This window comes from Eulemur rufifrons, chromosome 7 (genome assembly GCF_041146395.1).
Source record: "Eulemur rufifrons isolate Redbay chromosome 7, OSU_ERuf_1, whole genome shotgun sequence".
Lineage (NCBI taxonomy): Eukaryota > Metazoa > Chordata > Mammalia > Primates > Lemuridae > Eulemur > Eulemur rufifrons.
The window spans coordinates 155,545,291-155,569,001 of NC_090989.1; the positions used below are offsets into that span (position 1 = coordinate 155,545,291).

Consider the following 23,711-nt stretch of genomic DNA (forward strand, 5'->3'; position numbering starts at 1 on the left):
TATTGGACAGCAATATAGTGGTTGTTGTCTAAAAGTTCTCTGTCTGACAAAATGACCCTTCTCTGGTACTTTGGCTAGAGAGAGTAGGCTTTCATTGCGAGTCTTTTTATCTGTGCCTGTTGGTGTATCCAGGTTTCCAGCTTCTTAAACTTCAAATAGCAGATATATAAGGGAAAAGGAAAACCTCATACACCTGTCATCAGTGTGTTTCAAAGTCCCTACTTGGTCTGCTGCCTTCTCTCCACCTTTCAGAATCTGTGTTTTTTTTTTTTTGGAGACAGAGTGTTGCTCTGTTTCCTGGGCTGGAGTGCCATGGCGTCAGGCTAGTTCACAGTAACCTCAAACTCCTGGACTCAAGCAATACTTCTGCCTCAGCCTTCCAAGTAGCTCAGACTACAGGCATGCGCCACCATGCCTGGCTAATTTTTTCTATATGTTTTTAGTTGTCCAGCTAATTTCTTTCTATTTTTAGTAGAGATGGGGGTCTCACTCTTCCTCAGGCTGGTCTTGAACTCCTGACCTTGAGTGATCCTCCCTCCTCGGCCTCCCAGAGTGCTAGGGTTACAGGCGTGAGCCACCACGAACAGCCTGTTGTTTTTGTTTTATATATAATGTCCAGAGTTTTTAGGTATATGTTAGGAGGAACAGTAAAAAGTGTGCCTCCTCCATTTTTGTAAAAGCTTATGGTGATCTTTTATGTTTTAAAGTTTTTATTATCAATTCTTTCTTTGCAGATAACCAGTAGTCATTGTTTAGCTCTGGTTGCATTAATTTAAGTCCTTTTATTTTACCATACTAAGATTCCCTGATGGTATAGATTATCTTTTATTATGAGCCAATTATATAAAATGTATTACTGTAGTGCAGCTCTAATGGTCTTTTTTTTTTTTTTACAGTACATGTATATTTTTATTTATTTGCAATATTTTTATTCTATGGGTTAGCCTCAGTTTTTTTTGTCTATGCCTTTAATATTTTTATTTCAAAATATTAAGGGGGTACAGATGTTTTTGATATATGACTTGAGTCAGGACTGTAAATATGTCCATCACCTAAATAGTGTTCATTTTACCTGTTAGGTAGGTTTTTGCCCTTCCCCTCCTCCCCGCTCCCCCACTTGATTTCCAATGACTTTTACTTTCTACCATGTACTTGTGTGCTCATCAGTTAATTCCAATTTATTGGAGAGTACATGTCATATTTGTTTTTCTAGTCTTGACATACTTCACTTAGGATAGATAGTGGTTTCCAGTTCCTGCCAAATTGCTGCAAAAGGCATTAATCATCCTTTTTTATGGCTGAGTTGTACTCCATGGTATATACACAGCACATTTTATTAATCTACTCATGACTTGATGGGCACTTGGGTTGATTCCAGATCTCTGCAATTGTGAATTGTGCTGCAATAAACATTTGAGTGCAGGTGTCTTTTTGATAAAATTACTTCTTTTCTATTGGGTAGACAGCCAGTAGTGGGATTGCTGGATCGAATGGCGGGACTACTTTTAGTTCTTTGAGAAATATACATACTGTTTTCCATGGGGGTTATATTAATTTGCAGTCCTACCAACAGTGTTTAAGTGCTCCTTTCTCTCTGTATCCACACCAGCATCTATTGTTGTTGGACTTTTAAATAAAAGCCATTCTAACAGGGTAAGGTGGTATCTCATTGTGGTTTTAATTTGCATTTCCCTGATGATTAGTGACATTGAATATTTTTTCTTTATTTTATTTCAGAATATTACAGGGGTACAAATGTTTAGGTTACATATATTGCCTTTGTACTACCCGAGTCAGAGCTATAAGTGTGCCCATTTCCTCAGACAGTGTGCACTGCACCCATTAGGTATGAATTTACCCATCCCCTCCTGCCCCCCACCTGCCTGACACCCGATGAATGCTACTTCCATATATACATATAAGTATTGATCAATAAGTACCAATATAATGGTGAATATGTTGTGCTTGTTTTTCCATTCTTGTGATACTTGACTTAGAAGAATGGACTCCAGTGCCATCCAGAAATAATACAAGAGATGTTAGTTCACCATTGTTTTTTGTGGCTGAGTAGTATTCCATGGTATACATATACCACATTTTATTAAACCACTCATTTATTGATGGGCACTTTGGCTGTTTCCACATCTTTGCAATTGTGAATTGTGCTGCTATAAACATTTGCATGCTTAACTTCTATTTTTCAAGATGAAGCAAAACAAAAATATTGTGCAGAAGGAAAATCACAATCCTAGACTTGTATCTGCCTTACAGTTTTTATTCTGAGATCAATAATCACAAACATATTTTTATACAATATCCCATTTAATACCCATGAATATGTTTTAAAAGAAACATCAAGACTTATATTGAGAATCAGATGTGGAACCATTTGGTTTAGAACTTTTCTTTTTAAGGAAGTTTTTTTTATTGCTGTTTCAATTTTGGTACTTGATATTGATCTGTTAGGGAGTTATGTTTCTTTGTGATTGAGCCTAGGGAAGCTGTGTGTTTCTAAGAATTTGTCCATATCCTCTTCGATTTCAAGTTTATGTGCATAGAGTTTTTAATAGTATTCAGAGATGATATTTTGTATTTCTGTGTTATCCATTGAAATTTCTCCCTTTTCATTTCTGATTGAGTTTACTAGAGTCCTTTCTTTTCTGCTTCTGGTTAATCTAGTGAGAGACATGTCAATTTTGTTTATCTTTTCAAAGAACCAGCTTTTTGTTTCATTAATCTTTTGTATAGTTCTTTTATTATTGATTTCATTTAGTTCAGCCCTGATGTTGGTTATTTCTTTTCTTCTGCTGGGTTTGCTCTTCTTTTTCCAGTTCTTTGAGTCAGTTCATTAGATTATTGATTTGTGAGCTTTCTATCTTTTGGATGTAGGCATTTAAAGATATGAATTTTCCTCTCAGAACTGCTTTAGCTATGTCCTATATATTTGGATAACTTGTGTCCCCATTATCATTTAGTTCAAAGAGTATTTTGATTTCCATCTTGATTTCCTCTTTGACCCAATAATCATTCAGCAGTAGATTGTTTAGTTTCCATGACTTTGTGTAGAGATGAGTGTTTCTGTTGGAATTGATTTCTAATTTTATTCCACTGTGGTCTGAGAAGATGCATGGTATAATTTCTATTTTTTAAAATTTGTTGAGACATGTTTTGTATGGCTGAGGATATGATCAATTGTAGAGAATGTCCCATGAGCTGATGAAAAGAATGTATATTCACTGGTTTTTGGGTAGAATGTTCTGTGAATGTCTATTAGGCCCACTTGTTCTAGAGTTTTGTTTAAGTCCCTTGTTTCTTTGTTTATTTTGTGTTTGGAAGATCTGTTTTGTTCTTTCAGTGGGGTGTTGAAGTCCCTGGCTATTACAGGGCTGTTGTTTATTATTTTGTTTAGATCAAGTAGGATTTGCTTTATGAATCTAAACGCTCCTGTGTTGGATGCATAAATACTTAGAATTATTATGTCTTCTTTGAATTGTTCCCATTACCATTATAGAATGATCATCTTTGTCTTTCATTACTTTTGTTGATTAAAGACTAAGTTATCTGATATGAGAACTCTATACCAGCTTTCTTTTGGTTTCTATTTGCATGGAATCCTGTTTTCCATTCCTTCACCTTGAGTCTGGATACATCCTTATGGGTTAGATGTGTTTCCTAAAGACAGCAGATACTTGGCTTGTGTATATTTATCGATTTTTCCAGCCTATGTTTCTTCAGTGGGCAGTTCAAGCCATTCACATTTATTGAAACAATTGATAAGTGGGGTGGATCTCTGTTCATCCTATTGAGTAGAACTTTGTTGCTTTGTTTTATGTCTTGAGCCATTGTGGTATCTGGCTTTTGAGCTTTAGCTTATGGATCATTTTACATTGGTGCGTGTCTGTTGTGCTGATCTGTGTGTAATGCAGTTCTGAGTACTTCCTGGAAGGCTGGTCTTGTTTTGACAAATTCCCTCAGTGTTTGTCTGCCTGAGAAAGACTTTATTTCCCTCTCATATATGAAACTTAGTTTTGTAGGATACAGAATTCTAGGCTGGGCATTATTCTGTTTGAGAAGCCTGAGAATGGAGCCCCAATCCGTTTTGGCTTGTACGGTCTCTGTTGAGAAGTCTACAGTTTATCTGACGGGTTTTCCTTTGAAAGTTACCTGCTACTTTCACTTTACAGCTCGTAGGAGCGCCTCTTTCATGTTTATTTTGGCTAGTCTGATGACTATGTGTCATGGTGTTTTCCTCTTTGCGATGAATCTCCCAAGAGTCCTTTGTGCTTTTTATACCTGGATATTTAGATTTCTAGCAAGGCCAGGGAAATTTTCCTCAATTATTCTCTCAAATAGATAGTCTAACCTTTGTGTATTTTCTTCACCCTTAGGGATGCCGGTGATTCTTATATTAGGCCTCTTCATATAATCCCATATTTCTTGTAGGCTTTGCTCTTTTCTCTTACTTCTCTGCTTTATCTCTGCGACTGACTTTTTGAATTGAAAGATATTGTCTTCAAGGTCTGAGAGTCTTTCTTCTGCTTCGTCTAATTATTCTTAAGGCTTTCCCCTATGTTTTGTAATTCCTTGCATGAATTTTTCATTTAAAGAATTCTGTTTGCTTTTTCTTTAATATTTCAATTTCTTTAGTGAATTTTTCATTAATTTCCTGCATTCTTTTTGTGGTCTTTGTGTTAGGTTTCCATTTTATCTTGCATGTCATTGAGCTTCCTTACAATCCATGTTTGAAATTCTTTTTTTTTTTTTTTTTTTTTTTTTTTTTTTTGAGACAGAGTCTCACTCTGTTGCCCGGGCTAGAGTGCTGTGGCGTCAAGCTCATAGCAACCTCAAACTCCTGCGCTCAAGCAGTCCTTCTGCCTCAGCCTCCTGAGTAGCTGGGACTACAGGCATGTGTCACCAAGCCCGGCTAATTTTTTTCTATATATATTTTTAGCTGTCCAGATAATTTCTTTCTATTTTCAGTAGAGACAGGGTCTCGCTCTTGCTCAGGCTGTGTTCTGATTTTGGTTGGTATCCATTGCTAGAGAGGTGGTGTTCCCTTTTGGGGGTGTCCTTTTCACTTTGATTCTTTGTTCTTCTGGAGTTCTTTTGCCAATTCCCTCTCATCTGGAGCAGCTGTTGCTACTTACCTTTGGATTTTCTTTTGTTCAGATGACACACCCAATTTAATATCTGAGGCAGTAGGTGGTGCTTTTGAGTGGGAATCGACCACACTCTTATCTGATGAGTCAGTAAATGCAGTAAAAGGGCATGCAAATTGACCTCCCTGTCAGTAGGTGGTGCTTGCTTGGAGGAACAAGCTGCAGTGTTGTTTTTGGGTTCTGTGAGGAGCTCTAGTTCCTCAGGAGAGGCACTCTAATGCTTCAGGTAGTGGGTGGGGCCCTGGAACTTCCATATGTGTACTTATTTTCCACCTCAGGGGCGGTTGTTGGGGTGTTAAGGCTGGGCTTGGCTGTGTTGGGTGGAGCTGCCCTCAAACTCCAGATATGCTCTTAGCAGGGGGTCAAAGGTGTGTTTCCTGCCTCTGGGCAAAGCTTCCAGGAAGGAGCTGAGGTAGCCCCCCTCAACCAGAAAGTCTGCATGTGGAGGCAGGGCTGTTGAGTCCCACAGTCTGGCAGTCTGGAGCAGGCTTCACTCCTTTGCACCCTCCCCTGTACCATACTTTCTTCTGGGCCTCTGTAGGTAGGCAGGACCTCAAGGCATCTGACCTCCCCCATGACTGTGATGTGGAATGGGAGGTTCCCTGCCCAGGATCCCGGACTTAACTGAGAACGGGACCCTCCCATGGGAGGAGGGTGCCCTATTAGCATGCTGCAACTAGGACCCATACTGTACTCTCACCCCTGACCTGCCCCTGCAGGCACCCACACCTTGGAGACTAATTCACAAATATCCCCTTTTTGCCCCCGGGCGATGCGATCAAGACCTGGGTGTACAGGAGCTGGTCTGAAGATCTATCCGTGGGGCCCTGGAGATCAAACTCTGACCCTGTCAGGGAGAAGGATACTGGTCCCAAGTCAATCTCAGATGGTGCCCAATCTGCTTTAGTGTTCCTCCACCTCGGGGTGTGTCCTGCTCTGCTAGAGTCGCTGGGCAGGTAGCATCAAGGAGGGTCAGCAGGCAGGCAGCTCACAGTCTGAGCACCTGTCAGTCTGCTACAGGACCCCAAAAAGAAAGGTCTGAGCCCCATTCCCTGTGGAAGCCTCTGTGTGGTGGCTCAATTCTCTCTCTTGGCAGCTGCAGGTAGGGGGTGGATAGGGATGGAAAAGAGTCTTGGTGGAGGAAAGTTCACCCTCTGGTTGTCTCCAACCTTCCATGTGGGTGGCAGTCTGCTCAGAATGATGAGGCTCTGGAGTCAAAGCAGATCACTCGGGACCCAGTGGACCTCTGTGGTTCTTGTAGTCTGGGCTGGAGTTGGGAAATTCAGAGTGGGGACTCAGAAGGTGGAACCTGAGGGATTGAGACTCCCTGGGTACAGCAAAGGCATCCAGTGGGTAGAGAAGCAATGTGGTGCCTCCTGTCACCTTGGGTCTGTGGGTTGGGAGGTGCCCTGAGGGGGGTTGGTGAGAGCCTAATACCCTGTCCTAAGGAAGCTCTCTGCTTGCTGGTGGCAGCAGTCTCTTGGCTCACTTTGGCAGAAGGTCTCTCCAGCACAACACTTCGAGATGCAAGGGAGGGGATTGTTAGCCAATCAACTTACCCTTCTTGCTGGTCTCTGAGCCTCTCTGGGCTTAACTCTTGCTGATGCTTTTCTCCTTCCAGGACTGCTTCACAGTCTCTTCCTGGGGAATCTCCTGTAGCTTCCTTCAGACCCTCATCTGACCTGTGTTTGTCTGTCGGTGTTTTCTCTTTCATCTAAAATTTCTCCTTCTTACAGAGATGCTCTGGCTGCTAGTGTCTTTGGTCTGCCATCCTGTCCCCACCAACTCGAGCATTTTTGTCATATGTTTATTGGCTATTTGTCTATTATCTTTTGAAAAGCTTCTGTTCATGTTTTTTGCCCACTTTTTAATGGGGTTGTTTGCTGATTTGCTTGAGTTCTTTGTAGATTCTAGTTGTTAGCCCTTTATCGGATGTATAGATTGCGAATATTTTTTCCCATTCTGTAGGTTATCTGTTTGCTCTGTTGATTATTTCCTTAGCTGTGCAGCAGCCTTTTAATTAAATTAAGTCCCGTTTGCTTATTTTTGTTGCTGCTGTAGTTGCCATTCAGGTCTTAGTCATAAATTCTTTGCCTAGACTGGTGTCTATAAGAGTTTTTCCTACATTTTCTTTTAGAATGCTTATGGTTTCATGACTTACATATAAGTCTTTTATCCATCTTCAATTAATTTTTGTGAGTGATGAGAGGGGTTCTCTTTCTGTCTTACGTATGTAGCTATCCAATTTCCCAGCAGCGTTTATTGAATAGGGCTTCTTTCCCCGTGTGTGTTGTTGTCTGCTTTGTCAAAGATCAGCTGGTTGTAGGTAGATGGTTTTATATCTGGATTCTCTATTCCATTCCATTTGGTCTATGGCTCTGTTTTTGTGCCAGTACCATACTGTTTTGTTTACCTATAACCTTGTATAATAGTATAATTTGAATTCTGGCAATGTGATGCCTTCAGCTTTGTTCTTTTTGCTTAGGATTGCTTTGCCTATTTGGGCTCTTTTCTGATTCCAAATGAAATGTAGAATTATTTTTTCCAGATCTGTGAAATATGATGTTTGTATTTTGATGGGGATTGCATTGAATATGAAAATCACTTTGGGTAGTTTGGGCATTTTAGCAATGTTGAGTCTACCAATCCATGAGCACGATATGTCTCTCCATTTGTTTGTGTCGTCCACAATATCTTTCTTCAGTGTTTCGTAGTTCTCCTTTTAGAGATCTTTCACCTTCTTGGTTAATTATATTCCTAGGTATTTCATTTTCTTTGCAGCTATTATGAATGGTATTGAGTCTTTGAGTTGACTCTCAGCTTGACTATTACTGGTATATAGAAATACTACTGATTAATGTACATTGATTTTATATCCTGAGACTTTAATGAATTTATTTTTCATTTCCAGGAGTCTCATATTGGAGTCTTTGTGGTTTTCTACATGATATGTGGTCATATCATCAACAGAAAATGATAGTTTGACCCCCTGTTTCCTGACTTAGATACCCTTTATTTCTTTCTCTTGCCTGATTGCTCTGGCTAGGACTTATATACAGCACTATGTTCAACAGAAGTGGTAACAGTGGGCACCTTTGTCTTGTTGCTGTTCTTAGTGGGAATGTTTTCAACTTTTCTCCATTCAGCATGATGTTGGCTATGGGTTTGTTGTATATAGCTTTTATAGTTTTGAGATATCTATTTTTTAAGCATATTTTTGTTGAGAGTTTTTATCATGAAAGAGTGCTGGATTTTGTCAAATGCTTTTTCTGCATCTATTGAGATGATCATATGATCTTTGTTTTTACTTTTGTTTATGTGGCGAATCACATTTATTGATTTATATATGTTGAACCATTCTTGCATCCTTGGGATGAAGTAACTTGGTCATGGTGGATTACTTTTTTGATTTGTTGTTGAATTTGATTTGCTAGTATTTTACTGAGGATTTTTGCACCTATGTTTAGAAGTGATACTGTTCTGTAGTTTTCTTTTTTTTGTTGTGTCCTTACCTGGCTTTGGTATCAAGGCGATACTGGCTATGGAGAATGAATGGGGAGGATTCCCTCCTTCCCAATGTTGTGGAATAATTTCTGCAGTGTGGATATCAGTTCTTTGTAGGACTGGTAGAATTTGACTGTGAATCTTTCTGGTCCAGGGCTTTTTCTTTGTTGGAAGACTTTTTATTACTGCTTCAGTCTCACTGCTCATTATTGATCTGTTTCCTCCTGATTGATTCTTGGAAAGTTGTGTGTTTCCAGGGAATTTGTCCCTTTCCTCTACATTTTCTAGTTTATGTGCATAGAGATTTTTATAGTATTCATGGGTGTTTTTTATTTCTGTGCTATCAGTTGTGATATCTCCCTTTTCATTTCTGATTGAGCTTATTTAGGTCCTTTTTCTATTCCTGATTAATGTAGCAAGAGGTCTGTCAATCTTGTTTATCTTTTCAAAAAATCCACTTTTGATTTCACTGACCTTTTCCCCCCTTTTGTTTAGTTCTGCTCTGACCTATGTTACTTTTTTCTGCTGGGTTTAGGTTTGGTTTGCTCTTCCTTTTCTTGTTCCTTGAGATGTGATATTAGGTTGATAATTTATGATCTTTCTGACTTTTGGATGTGTGCATTTAAGGCTATGAATTTTTCCCTTTAGGTTGTTTTTGCTGTTTCCCATTGATTTTGATCGCTTATGTCTTCTTTGTCCTTCAATTCAAGGAATATTTTGATTTCCATCATAATTTTATTGACCCAGTAATTATTTTGTAGCAGGTTGTTTCATTTCCATGAATTTATGTAGAATTGACTGTTACTCTTAGAATTGATTTCTAGTTTTAATCCACTGTGGTCTGAGAAGATACATGGTATGATTTTTATTTTTATAAAATCTGTTGAGACATGTTTTGTAGCCCAAGATACGATTACTCTTGGGGAGTGTCCTATGTGCTAATGAGAAGAATGTATATTCAGTAGTTGTAGGTAGGATGTTCTGTAAATATTTGTTAAGTCCTTTAGTTCTAAGGTCCCATTTAAGTCCAGTGTTTCTTTATTTATTTTATGTTTTGATGATCTGTCTAGCTCTGATAGTAGGGTGTTGAAGCCTCCGGCAATTACAATGCTATTATTTATTTCCTTGTTTAGCTCTAGTAGAATTTATGTATCTGGCAGCTTCTATGTTAGGTGCATATGTATTTGGGATTGTTATGTTTTCTTGTTGAATTGCGCCCTTTACCATTATTAAATAACCATCCTTGTCTTTCTTTACCATTGTTGATTTAAGGCAATTTTGTCTGATACGAGAATGGCTACACCTGCTCTCTTTTGGCTTCCATTTGCATGGAATATTTTTTTCCATCCTTTCATTTTGAGCCTGTTTGTATCCTTATGGTTTAGATGTGTCTCCTGGGAGCAGCACATACTTGGGTTGTGTTTTATCATCCACTCAGCCAGCCTGTGTCTTTTTAGTGTTGCATTTAAGCCATTCATGTTAAGAAATAGAGTTGATATGTGTGATGTTGTTCTGTTCATCATAATGGGTAGAACCTTGTTGCTTTGTTTTCTTCTTGTGCTATTGTTTTATAGGAGTTATGAGCTTTGGTTATTTTGCATGATTTTGCACTGGTGCGTATCTATTGCACTGATTTGTATATAATGCATTTCTAAGTATTTCCTGCAAGGCAGGTCTAGTCATGACAAATTCCCTCAGTGTTTGCATGTCTGGAAAAGATTTAATTTCTCCATCGGTTGTGAAACTTAGTTTTGCAGGACAGAAAATTCTAGGCTGGCTGTTATTCTGTTTAAGATGACTGAAGATGAGGGCCCAGCCCCTTCTGTTTCCACTTCTCAGTTTCCACTGAGAAGTCTGGTATTAGCCTAATGGGTTTTCCCTTGTAGGTTAGTTGTTGCTTATGTCTAGCTGCTTGTATAATTTTCTCTTTCATTTTGACTTTGGCCAGGTTGATTACTGTGTGTCCTGGAGGTGTCCTATTTGCTGTCAGTCTTCCTGATGTTCGATGACCATCTTGTATCTGGATGTGTGGATTTCTGGCGATACCAGGGAAGTTTTCCTCAATAATTCCCACTAATAGATTTTCCATGGTTTTAGCTCTTTCTTCTTCTCCCTCAGGGATACCTATAATTTGTATGTTAGATCACTTCACGTAGTCTCTTATATCTCTAAATGATTGCTCTACTTTTTTTGTTCTTTTCTCTGCCTCTTTAAATGACTGCATTACCTTGAGAGCTTTGTCTTCAAGCTCTGAGATTCTTTCTCTGTTGCTGAAACTTTCTGCTGTGTTTTGAAGTTTCCAAGTGACTCTTTCATTTTTTTAAGTTCCATTATGTCTTTTCTTACGTTGTCTAGTTCTTTGGTGACTTTTTCATTAATTTCCTGAAATATCTTTGACTTCTTTTTCTTGGTTTTCAACTTTCTATTAAATTCCATTCATCTTATTTGCCATCCGTATTCTTAATTCCATTTCTCTCATTTTTTAAATTTCCTTGTAGTTGGAGTTCACTACAGTAGCCCCATTGTGATCCTTTGGGGGTTACAGTCTGTTTTGATTTTTCATGTTGCCAGAGTTCTTTTGCTGGTTTTTCTCATTTGTAGCCTCTTTTCTAAACTCAGGGCTAATAGGTTTTTAGGGCACCTGTTCCTTGCTGGGAAAACTTCTGCTTAACTAGAAGAAGGGGAGGGGTCCCTAGGTGGCACTTTATCTCCCCTACTCTGGAATATTGATGTGGCAGAGGAGGGGCGTGTGCACTAGAAGCCTGTAATGCAGCTGTTCTGACTTGTTCTGTTTACCTGTGATTACCTGTGCTGAAGCCTGTGCTGAATGCTGTTTATGTTGGGTGTTAGGTTGTTCACCAGGTAATTGTAGGATGTTTGAGTTGGGAGCCAGATGAGACCCTCTTCTGTGAGGTTGGTGTGGTGGGGATTGCTCTGCCCAGGGTCTCTCTGCAGAGGTGACAGTAGCAGCTGGATGAGGCTATCTAGGCAGTTGTTGTGGGTTCCTGGGCTGTGAGTGTTTGCTCTATCCAGGTCACGGTGTACTGGCTGCTCAAGGCTGGGTGGTCCCTGGTGGGGTGCTGGACTTAGAGCAGTTCCTCTGGCCCTGTGGCAGTGGTAGAGGCTCTGGGCTGGGGTTGTGGGGGCCAGGTACAGTGCTGGAGTCTTGGGGATGGTGTCTTGGGCCTGGCAGGTGCTATGGAGACACAGACGCAGAGCCTTCAACTCCTGTGTGAGAACCATAGAGCTGGGCCTGGGGAGGAACTGGAAGCAGAGCCCTGCGGGTGGCAGGGCTGATCTAACCTGGAGGGCAGGGTCAGGGCTGAGCATACTGGAGGCAGTTGGGGCCTGGTGGGTATAGTCCTGGCTGAGCAAGTGGCATGCTGTTTCGCAGCTTTGGCGACCATGCAGATGTCAAGCCATGTGGCTGGAAGTCAGTTCCAGTGGCCCAGGGATCACAGAGTTCTTCCTGGCCCACCCAGGACTTGCTGAAGCAGTTGCCCAAAATCTCCCAGGTCAGAGCCTGCTGCGCCCTAGTCAGTTCTCATGCTCAGATCCCATTGTGCTGTAGGGGAGCGTTGCTTGGCTTCCAATCACAGGGTACAGCTTGGGGTAGCCTCCAGTTGGTCTACCCCCTCCCCATCCCAGTGCAGAGCTGGTGCCATGCATCTGAGAGCTTAGGATGGTTTTAGCTGCTGCCCAGTCCCTACTGCGCCTGTTGTCTGTTGCAATGACTGTGCACAGACTCCAGGCAGTTCCCTGGTCCAACCAGGTAGAGGTCTGTGGCAGTGGAGGCAGCCGTCTCACAACTTGGATGGTGCCAGCAGGGTGAGTGCGCCACCCCAGTGCTCTATCCTCCTATTCTTCCCCGCACACACTTTGATCTCTTTATATATATATCGCCTGTCACCTTTTTCCCCCACACTGAGTGTCCTGTGTTGCTACTCTGTGATTTCACAGTGTTGCTTCAGAGAAGAGGGATCCTACTACAATTTTCAGTTCTTTCTTTGGGAGCAGCATGTTGGCATGCTGATTGTAGTCCACCATTTTTTTCCCCTCCCTGCTCATGGTTTTGATTGAGTTTACTATTGGTTGTAGTGTGGGCCAAAGAGTATAAAAAATATTTAGGCCAGCTGTGTTTTATTGAAGAGAGTTTCATATGTCAGGAGAAAGGGTGAAACATTGATTGTAAAACTGACATGGTTTCTAAGGAAGAATACACTTCTTATCTCTTAAGAATTGAAATCAAATTATAATAGACAGCAAAGTGGAAATAGTTTAGAAAGAGTAAAAGAAGGCATTTTTATAGAAGCTCCCAAATTGATTCATTCTTGTGAATATAAATGTCAGCCAGAGTCTGGGAATTGTTTCTTCAGCTCAGAGCTGGATAATCTGTAAATTGTTGGTTAGATGATTATATTGGTTTTGGAGATACTTGGTGACCTCTGTACATAATACCGTATCCTGAGAGTGATTTGATAGATGACCTCCAGTTTATAACTCTTTTAAAATTTAAGTTTAAAGCTTTATTTTTGCAGTGTATAAGATCAGTTTTCTCCTGAGGATAGACTCTGATTGCATATGGCCAAGAAATTCCTACGTAATATACTTTGTACAACTCTTGCTTTTTAAATTAATATGCAAAGTGGCTTCTATATTAGATCTGCTGTGTTTCCATGTTGAAATATGATTGCTGTTTTATTATATGTGAGGTGTTTATCATATTTATTTTTTTCTAATGGTTAATCTTTTCTCTTTTACAGGGAATCTTTCCTGCAAACTACATTCACTTGAAAAAGGCAATTGTCAGTAATAGGGGGTGAGTAATTGGCCTTACTAAATTTATTTACAAGTTTTATAGGCTGTGGAGGAAAGGCTATTTTTCTTTCTGATTCATAGTATAAAATATGCTGTTGTTTTTCTTGAAAACATATACATGCATTATCATATATAATTCTGAGGACATAATTTTTTCTTAAAATACTGACAAGTTTAATCTGTTTTCCTATATACTGGAAAGTAAGCTGAGTTGTAAATTTTATAAAAACAGTTAATGCATACATATGTTTTTAAACAATTATGTACTGTTTTCAGCATAGTGATTAATAGATTTCCTATCATTTTGTTTCTATATGTCAAAGTGAAGGAGACTTTTAAAATCTTTTATTTGCAATTAGAAATTGAAAAAATGTTTAAAGGCATACTGTAAGATAAAAAGACAACATAAAAAATGAATAGTTTCATCACAAATTTGAAAAACAGAAGTAGTATGCATAAAAGAAAACTAATGGTAAATATATCAAAACATTAACATTTGTTGTTTTGGCATGTTAGAATGAATGCATGAGTGATTTTTAAAAAATTCTTTGCTATCAAGTCCTATTTTTAAAAGTAATAAAAATGTATTACAATAAAATTGTGATTTTATTTTAAAAAATTCATTATTTTAATATATAAATTTTAAGTACAGTATAATTTTCAACCAAGATAGCTTCCTGTAATAGAAATGATTTTTTTCACCAGAAGTTGAGTTAAGTGTCAGAGTAACTTTCTGGTCAGTTAGGGTTTATTCAGGAAAATAGAAATTACCTGAGTCACTTTATTTGGTAGAATTTAATGCAGGAAGTTGTTTACATACACATTTGAAGAGTGAAAGAACAAAAGAATAAATACTGATGTTACCCATAGATAACTGCAGAAAACAGTCTACACTCTAATGGTTGGGGATACAAAAGAGATAATGGGTTTGGGGATACCAGAACTCAATAACATGGAAGATAGGTCTTGAGACACTTGAGCTCAAACATTTGAGGAGGGGACGTCACATGGCTACTGCTGGTATGTATGAAGAAGGTGGTAATGAGGCTATTTCAGGGAATGTCAAAAGTAACTGGAAGCTAGAACCAGTTTCCACTGGTGGGAAATTGTTACAGGAACAGCAAGAACCAACCTCCTACCGCCTTACCTCCTTTTATCCAGTATCTCTCTAATGCCCCCAACTGACAAAGGAGACTGTGAAACAAAGTTTGTGAGTCCCAGCCTCAAGATCAGTGCTTAGAAGGGTAGTTTTGGAGATGGTATTTATGATTAAATGTCTGGTATGCCTTCCAAGACAAAATTTGTTGTTGAGTATAAATAAGAATATAACTTAGAACATTCTGATGAGAACACTCAACTAGCATACTTCCTATTCTTCCCCTTCTTTTACAAAACAAGTAAAGCCACAAGGATATAAACAAAAACAAAATCTTGCAAATCTCATGCTTGTGAACTTTTGCAACAAATAATCTGCCAATTCAAGTTTATAAGCAAGGACTGTCAAAAGCATCAGACAGGATAGAAATTATGTGGGAAAAAGAAAAGTATCTAGACTTGGACTCAGCAAAGCATATATCTTAGAAAGTGCCAAAAAATATGTTTTGTGAATGAGAATGGCTTATAAAATACAGAAATAATATCTTTGATTTATAACACCTTGGTCAATAATGGTGCTGACTGGAGCTGAAATTGGGTGGAAGCTGCATGGGAGCAATGTGAGAAAAGGAGATAAGGAGAAAATCTAGGGATGCAGAAACAGAGTGTCTCAGAAAATGCCAGCAAAATAATATACTTTCTGATAGATAATAAGGGACTCATCTTAAGTCGAGGAGCCATATGCCCCATTTATGGTAGTTATAAAGGAAATTGGGGAATATTTTACTAGCAGAAGTATTCCTACTTGGATTCAGTTTGTTTCAGGAAAGCAGAGGAGATATAGCTGTATAATGAATTATAAAGAGCAGCCATATTTGGAAGAACTCTTTCTTTGTGGAAGCAAAGAAACAGATTTTTGGATGTAAATCTTAGAAAGCTACCTGGAATCAACTTCCATATCCAAATGTCTAACAGATTGATGGTTCAGAATAAAAGTTCTAAAATCTAGAGAAATCTAGAGAAAATATTAAAAACAACTGTATGTAAGCACTGGAGAACAGTTGACGTAGGCAGGATCTTGAGGGCGTGTGATTCTTGAAGGAAGAGATATACACAAGAAGAGCTCTTTGGCTTTTTTCCCCAGAGAAGTTTTGAGTTTGCTATGTTGTGGCTGAATAGAGCCCAGCCAGAAAGTGGTAGTCTTTCATGGCATCAGCAATTTGCTGGAATAAGAAGTCTCAGTTCTCATTCCCCAACAGAAACACTGATTTAACGACAATATACTGAGAAAAATACCTTTATAAGACGTCCAGAATTTAGCAAAGAAGTTGTAGTACCCTAGAGGAGCACAAAATGAGAAAGCCACATTGAAACAAGTGAGAAGACAATTTCACTTGACCTGCATCAATCCCTCCCCAAAGCTGGCCAAGAGAGAATTTGCCTTAGTCTGTGACTTCTCCACAGGGATGAAAGAAATAGTGAGTAGAGTATACATCCAGTATCCCTGGCATTTTTGGGTGCTGCTCGAGTAACTGCTTTTTGTCCTGTGTCACTGAAGTGACCAGCACAGTTTAAACATGTAGGGGCCACTAAGAATAAAACAATGGAGTGGGAGGCTCACTGCAACTGGCACAGTTCTGCGAGACTGGGAGATGTGCACAATCCTAAGATTTCTCCCCCAGGAGGGAGTGAGAGAAGTGGGAGCAGACTTCCAGTGTCCCAGCCTTTGAGTACACTACTCTAGAGGAAAAGGAAGGGCAGCTAACTGTGGCCAGTAGAGCTCTGCAAGATTGGGAGAAGGTGCATAATTCTGATACTTATGCCCCAGGAGGGAAGGAGAATAGTGAAGCATTCATCCTGGCCTTTCAGCACAATGCTGCAGGGAAAAGAGGTAGGTAATTTACTGCTGCCAGCATGGCTGCAGTGAGATTGGGAGAAGGCAAAGAATCTCAAAATTCCCAGAAGGGAGAGAGGAATGGAGCATGCACATCTGTAGGTAAGGTTTGAGAGGCTCCTGGAATCTCAGCTGGGCTGGTTGGTGAGGATCTTTCTCTGTTGAAGCCAGTCCATGAAGACTGAGAGGGGTAGCCATTTCTTCATATCTGCAGACACTAAGGCAAAGCTACAAAGAGAATGAAGAATCAGGGATATATGACACAACTGAAGAACTGAAATAAATATCTAGTTGCTGACCATAAAGAAATGGAGTTCTGTGAATTGCCAAACAACTCAAACTAATTGTCTAAGATTGTTTAACTCAGTGAGTTACGAGAGAACACAGACAACTAAATAAGGAAAATGATATGTGAACATTGTGAGAATATCAAAAAAAGATAGAAACCGTAAAAAAAGAAAAAAAAAAAAAAACCAAACAGAAATTCTGGAGCTGAAGAGTACAATAACTGAACTGAAAATTCTATAGAGAACTTCAACAGCATTCTTGATCAAGTAGAAGAAAGAATGAGTCAATCTGAAGACGGGTCATTTGAAATTATTCATTAAGAGAATCAAAAAGAAAAAAGAGCTGGGTGAAGTGCCACGCACCTGTAATCCCAGCTACTTGGGAGGCTGAGGCAGGCAGATTGCTTGAGCCCAGCAATTCAAATATAGCCTTGGCAACATACTGAGACCCCATCTCTTAAAAAAAAAAAAAAAAAAAAAAAGAAGAAGAAGGAAAAAGAGTGAAGAAAGCCTAAGGAACTTGTGGGATACCATTATGCAAACCAATATACTCAATAAGGAATTATCAGAAGGAGAAGAGAGAGAGAGAGAGCGTAGGTTAGAAAGCTTATTTAAAGAAATAATGGCTGAAGACTTACAAAATCTGGGGAGGGAACATCATTTCTTGAAGCCCAAAGAACCCCTTTAAGATGAACCCAAAGAAATGCACGTTGAAATACAGTATAGTCAAATTGTCAAAAGTCAAAGACAGAATTTGAAAGTAGCAAGAGTAAAGGGACTTTGTCACGTACAAGGGAGCCCCCATAAGACTTATCAGCAGATTTCTCGGTGGAAACCTTGTAGGCCAGAAGGGAAAGGGATGATATATTCATTGTACTGAAGGGAAAAAGAGCTGTTTTTCAAAAATGAAGGTGAGAGAAAGGCTTTCCCAGACAAACAAAAGCTGAGGAAGTTTGTCACCTGCCTTACAAAAAATGCTAAAAGGAGTTCTTTACATTGAAATAAAAGGATGCTATATGAAATTATAAAACTCATAGGTAAAGGCAAATATATAGACATATACAGAATATTGTAATAATATAAAGGTAGTACATGACTAACTTTTAGTATAAAAGTTAAAAGACAAGTACTAAAGATAGCTATAACTACAAAAATTTGTTAATGGATACACAATATAAAAGATGTAAATTGTGACATCAGTAACAAAATTAGGGGAGGGAATTATTGGGTTTTTGCATTTGATTAAAGTTGTTACCAGCTTAAAATAGACTTTTATAAGATGTTTTACATAAGCCTCATGGTAACCACAAAGAAAATATCTATAGAAGATACAGAAGAGAAACAGAGAAAGGAATCAAAATATATCACTACAAAAAATTAATGAAGCACAAAGTAAGAGAGGAAATGCAAAAGAATACACAATAGGAAGCAATTAACAAAGTGACAATCATATAAATCCTTACCTATCGATAATTAAAAGAATGTGGTAGTCCTTCTAGGGCTTGAGGAAATGGAGGTTAGAATTTGGAATTTCCAGGTAGGCTGGAAATTAAGGTGCAAAATCTCAGAGAAGAGGGAACACAAGAGAATGGAGCCCTTAATCAGTATACAGATTCCCCTTATATGATGGAATTATTCCTAGTTTCTTATGGGCAGTGGAAGACTCCAGGAATGTTAATAAAAAAGTACCCCTGGTAGGTTAAAAACCTGAGTAGACTTCACCAGGCATCCAGTACTGCTGGCATGTTGTAGGGGCTTTGGTAAAGTACTTTTGGCTTTCTGTTGAGATCTCTAAATGACCATAACCTGGACCACATCCTTGGAACAAGGGCCAAACTTGGAGCAAGAAACAGACCAGTCCTATCAAAGCCTAAAACCTTTGAAAATATAAGGGAAGTTTGAAGAAGAAATAGAAGTGCTCATCATATTCTCATCCAAAAATAATCACTGTATTGAGTTAATATATTTATTTTTTCTATTCATGGGATTTTACTCTGTTCCCTACTATATTTGTAAGTTGTATTCTTCTCCTTTCTTTTTCTACTATTATAAATATTGCTTCAATGATACCTCTCCTTTTCCAGGCCCTTAAATACTATTAATCCATGTGTTTCATATCTACCCTCTTTTCTTTCTTTACATGCAGAGTATGCCTGTCTTGTTCAGTAATAGTGAAGCAATTTTACTGTAGTTAAATGTGTGAAGGTGAGGGTAATAGAAGGGGATGGGCTTATACAGGGAGCAAGGGGCTGAATATAATAGGGCCTTGTAGGCCATGTCAAGGGCATTAGTTTTTATTGAATGGGCCAGGAAACCATTCAATATAGGCTTTGTACAGAGAAGGGACATGTTCGTTATTCTGGACTGCTTTTTTTTTTTTTTTAATTTCTTCTTATTGTTATGGGGGATACAGAATTGTAGGTTACATATGTTGCCCATGTACCGCCTTTCCCCCCAAGTCAGAGCTCCAGGCGTGTCCGTTCCCCAGGTAGTGCGCGTTGCACCCATCATGTAGGTATATGTCCCTCCCCACCACCCCCCCTTCCCGAGTAAGCACCTTCAAGTGTTACCATTCCCCAAATGGTGCGCATGCACTCATTGTGTAGGCATACCCCCATCCCCTCCCCCACCCCCCACCTCAGTCTGATATCTGATTGGTGTCGTTCCTAGATGTGTATTTAGGTGATGTTCAGGGAAACCAATTTTCTGGTGAGTACATGTGATGCTTGTTTTTCCATTCTTGGGATACTTCACTTAATAGAATGGGTTCCAACTCTCTCCAGGAGAACCATAGAGATGTCGTATCTTCATCATTCCTTATAGCTGAGTAATATTCCATGGTATACATATACCACAGCTTACTGATCCAATGATGTATTGATGGGCATTTGGGTTGTTTCCACATCTTTGCTATTGTGAATTGTGCTGCTATAAACATTCAGGTACATGTGTCTTTGTTACAGAATGACCTTTTTTCCTTTGGGTATATGCCCAATAATGGGATTGCTGGATCGAATGGCAGGTCTACTTGAATCTGTTTAAGATACCTCCATAATGCTTTCCACAGGGGTTGCACTAGTTTGCAGTCCACCAGCAGTGTATTAGTGTTCCTGTCTCTCCACACCCACGCCAACATGTGTTGTTTTGGGATTTTTTGATAAAGGCCATTCTCACTGGGGTTAAGTGATATCTCATTGTGGTTTTGATTTGCATTTCTCTGATGATTAGGGATGTTGAGCACTTTTTCATATGTTTGTTAGCCATTCTTATATCTTCTTTCGAGAAGTTTCTATTCATGTCATTTGTCCACCTGTTGATAGGGTTGCTTGATTTTTTCTTGCTGATTTTCCTGAGTTCTAAATAGATTCTTGTTATCAGTCCTTTATCTGATGTGTAGTATGCAAAAATTTTTTCCCGTTCTGTAGGTGGTGTGTTTATTCTTGTGAGTGTTTCTTTGGCTGTGCAGAAGCTTTTTAATTTAATCATGTCCCATTCATTTATTTTTGTTGCTGCTGTGATTGCCTTAGGGGTCTTCTTCATAAATTCTTTGCCTACACCAATGTCTGTAAGAGTCTTTCCTACATTTTCTTCTAGAATTCTGATTGTATCACACCTAAGGTTTAAGTCTGTTATCCACCGTGATTTGATTTTTGTGAGAGGTGAAAGCTGTGGGTCCTGTTTCAGTCTTCTACAAGTGGCTAATCAGTTCTCCCAGCACCATTTATTGAATAGGGATTCTTGTCCCCAGAGTATATTCTTTCCTGCTTTGTCAAAAATTAGGTGACTATATGAGGATGGTTCTATATTTGGATTTTCTGTTGTGTTCCACTGGTCTGTGTCCCTGAACTTGTGCCAATACCAGGCTGTTTTAAGAACCACGGCCTTGTAGTATAGTTTGAGGTCTGGCAAATTAATACCTCCCATTTTGTTTTTGTTGCTTAAAATTGCTTTTGCTATATGGGGTCTTCTCTGATTCCATACAAAGTGTATAATTATTTTCTCTACGTCTCTAAAGAATGATGTTGGTAATTTAATAGGGGTTGCATTGAATCTGTAGATCACTTTGGGTAGTATAGACATTTTAACAATGTTGATTCTTCCGATCCATGAGCATGGTATATTTTTCCATCTATTTGCAAGTTCTGCTATTTCTTTTCTCAGTGTTTCATAGTTTTCCTTATAGAGGTCCTTTACCTCTTTAGGTATATACCTAGATATTTTATTTTCTTTATTCCTATTTTGAAGGGTATTGAGTCTTTAATTTGGTTTTCTGATTGACTGTTATTGGCATATATAAATGCCTCCGATTTGTGTATATTAATTTTGTAGCCTGAGACTTTGCTATATTCATTAATCAATTCCAGGAGTCGCATGGTTGAATCCTGGGGGTTTTCCAGATATAACATCATATCATCAGCAAAAAGTGAGAGTTTGATCTCTTCCTTCCCTATTTGGACTCCCTTGATTCTGCTCTCTTGCCTGATAGCTCTCGCAAGGACTTCCAATACTATATTTAAAAGTAATGGAGACAGTGGGCAGCCCTGTCTGTTTCCAGTTCTAAGTGGGAGTGCTTTCAGTTTTTCCCCATTCAGAATGATGTTGGCTGTGGGTTTGTCATATATGGCTCGTATCATTTTTAGGTAGGTTCCATCAATGCCTATTTTGTTAAGCGTTTTTATCATAAAAGGGTGTTGAATTTTGTCAAATGCTTTTTCTGCATCTAATGAGAGTATCATATGGTTTTTGTTTTTGCTTCTATTTATGTGGTGAATTACATTTATAGTTTTACGTATGTTGAACCACCCCTGCATCTCTGGGATGAAGCCCACTTGGTCGTGGTGGATTATTTTTTTGATAAGTACTTGGATTCGATTTGCTAGTATTTTATTGAAAATTTTTGCATCTATATTCATGAGAGAAATTGGTCTGTAGTTCTCTATTTTTGTTGCGTCCTTTCCTGGTTTTGGTATCAATGTTAGATTGGCTTGGTAGAACGTGTTGGGGAGAATTCCATCCTTCTCAATATTGGAGAATAGTTTATGTAGGATGGGCACCAGTTCTTCTTTGTATGTATGGTAAAATTCAGGTGTGAACCCCTCTGGACCAGGGCTTTTCTTTTTGGAAAGGTTTTTTATTGCTCTTTTGATTTCAGTTCTTGATATTGGTCTGTTCAGGTACTCTATTTCTTCCTGATTGAGCCTGGGAAGACTATGTGTTTCTAAAAATTTGTCCATTTCCTCCACATTCTCCAGTTTGTGTGCATAAAGATTTTTAAGAATTCATAGATGATATCTTGTATCTCTGTAGCATCGGTTGTGATTTCTCCTTTCATGTTCCTAATGGAGGTTATTAGAGATTTTAGTTTTGTCCTCTTGGTTAGTCTAGCCAGGGGTGTGTCTATTTTGTTTATCTTTTCATAGAACCAACTTTTTGTTTTATTAATTTCCCTTATAGTTTCTTTGTTGTCCTTTTCATTTAATTCTGATTTGATCTTAGTAATTTCTCGCCTTCTGCTGGGTTTGGGGTCATTCTGTTCTTCTTTCTCCAGCTCTTTGAGTCTATTCGTTAGGTTGTCTATTTGCAGGTTTTCTGTCTTTTTGATATAGGCATTTATGAATATGAATTTTCCTCTCAGGACTGCTTTAGCTGCGTCCCATAGATTTTGATAAGTTGTATCTCCATTGTCATTTAATTCAAAGAAATTTTTGATTTCCCTCTTGATTTCTTCCTTTATAGAATAATTATTCAGGAGAAAGTTATTTAGCTTCCATGACTTTGAGTAAGAGTGAGGGTATCTGTTTGTGATCATTGTTACTTTTATTCTGCTGTGAACTGAGAAGATGCATGGTATAATTTCTATTTTTTTGAATTTTTTAAGACATGCTTTATGTCCTAGGACATGGTCAATCTTAGAGAATGTCCCGTGAGCTGATGAGAAGAATGTATATTCTGTGGACTTTGGGTAGAATGTCCTATAGATGTCAGCCATGCCCATTTGTTCTAGCATTCTATTTAGGTCCATTATGTCTTTGTTTATTTTCTGTTTAGAGGATCTGTCCTATACTGTCAGTGGGGTGTTAAAGTCTCCAGCTATTACGGTATTGTTATCTATCATTTGGTTCAGATCTAGTAGGGTTTGCTTTATGAATCTAGTGCACCTAAGTTGGGTGCATATATATTGAGTATAGTGATGGCTTCTTGTTGAATTGTGCCTTTAACCAGTATGTAGTAGCCATCTTTGTCTTTTATTATTTTTGTTGGTTTGAAAGCTAAGTTATTGGAAATTAAGATTGCCACGCCAGCTTTCTTTTGGTTACCGTTTGCTTGAAATATCGATTTCCATCCTTTTATTTTCAGTCTAAATGCATCTTTGCAGGTTAGGTGAGTTTCTTGAAGACAGCAGATAGTTGGATTGTGTTTTTTTTAATCCATTGGGCCAGTCTATGTCTCTTGAGCGGGGAATTCAAGTCATTCACATTTATTGAGAAAAGTGATAAGTGAGACAGTTTTTTGTTCAGCTTGTTGGGTAGAACTTCATTGCGATGTTTTCTCTCCTGAGCCATTGTGGTATCTGGAATTTGATCTTTAGCTCTTGAGTAGTTTTACATTCATGGATTTTTCTTGTGCTGATCCGTGTGTAATTCTCTTTTGAGTACTTCTTGGAGGGCTGGTCTTGTCTTGGTGAATTCCCTCGACCTTTGTTTATCTGAGAATGTGTTGATTTCTCCTTAGTATAGAAAACTTAGCTTAGCTGAGTACAAGATTCTAGGCTGGGCATTATTCTGTTTCAGAAGCGTGAAAATGGGGCCCCAACCTCTTCTTGCTTGTAAGGTTTCAGCTGAGAAATCTGGCATAATTCTGATGGGTTTTCCTTTGTAAGTTACTTGTTTCTTTCTCCTTACAGCTCGGAGAAGGGACTCTTCAGTGGATATTTTGGTCAGCCTGATGACTACA

General features: G+C 38.8%; 1 protein-coding gene across 1 annotated transcript in view; it reads left to right on the plus strand.

The window, feature by feature from the left end:
• DOCK3 (dedicator of cytokinesis 3) overlaps positions 1–23,711 on the plus strand; it is a 599,641-nt gene that overhangs the window by 161,811 nt on the left and 414,119 nt on the right. Inside the window, exon 4 of the mRNA XM_069473668.1 lies at positions 13,427–13,482. Within this exon, the coding sequence (XP_069329769.1) occupies positions 13,427–13,482 (56 nt within the window). The remainder of the gene's footprint in view (positions 1–13,426; positions 13,483–23,711) is intronic.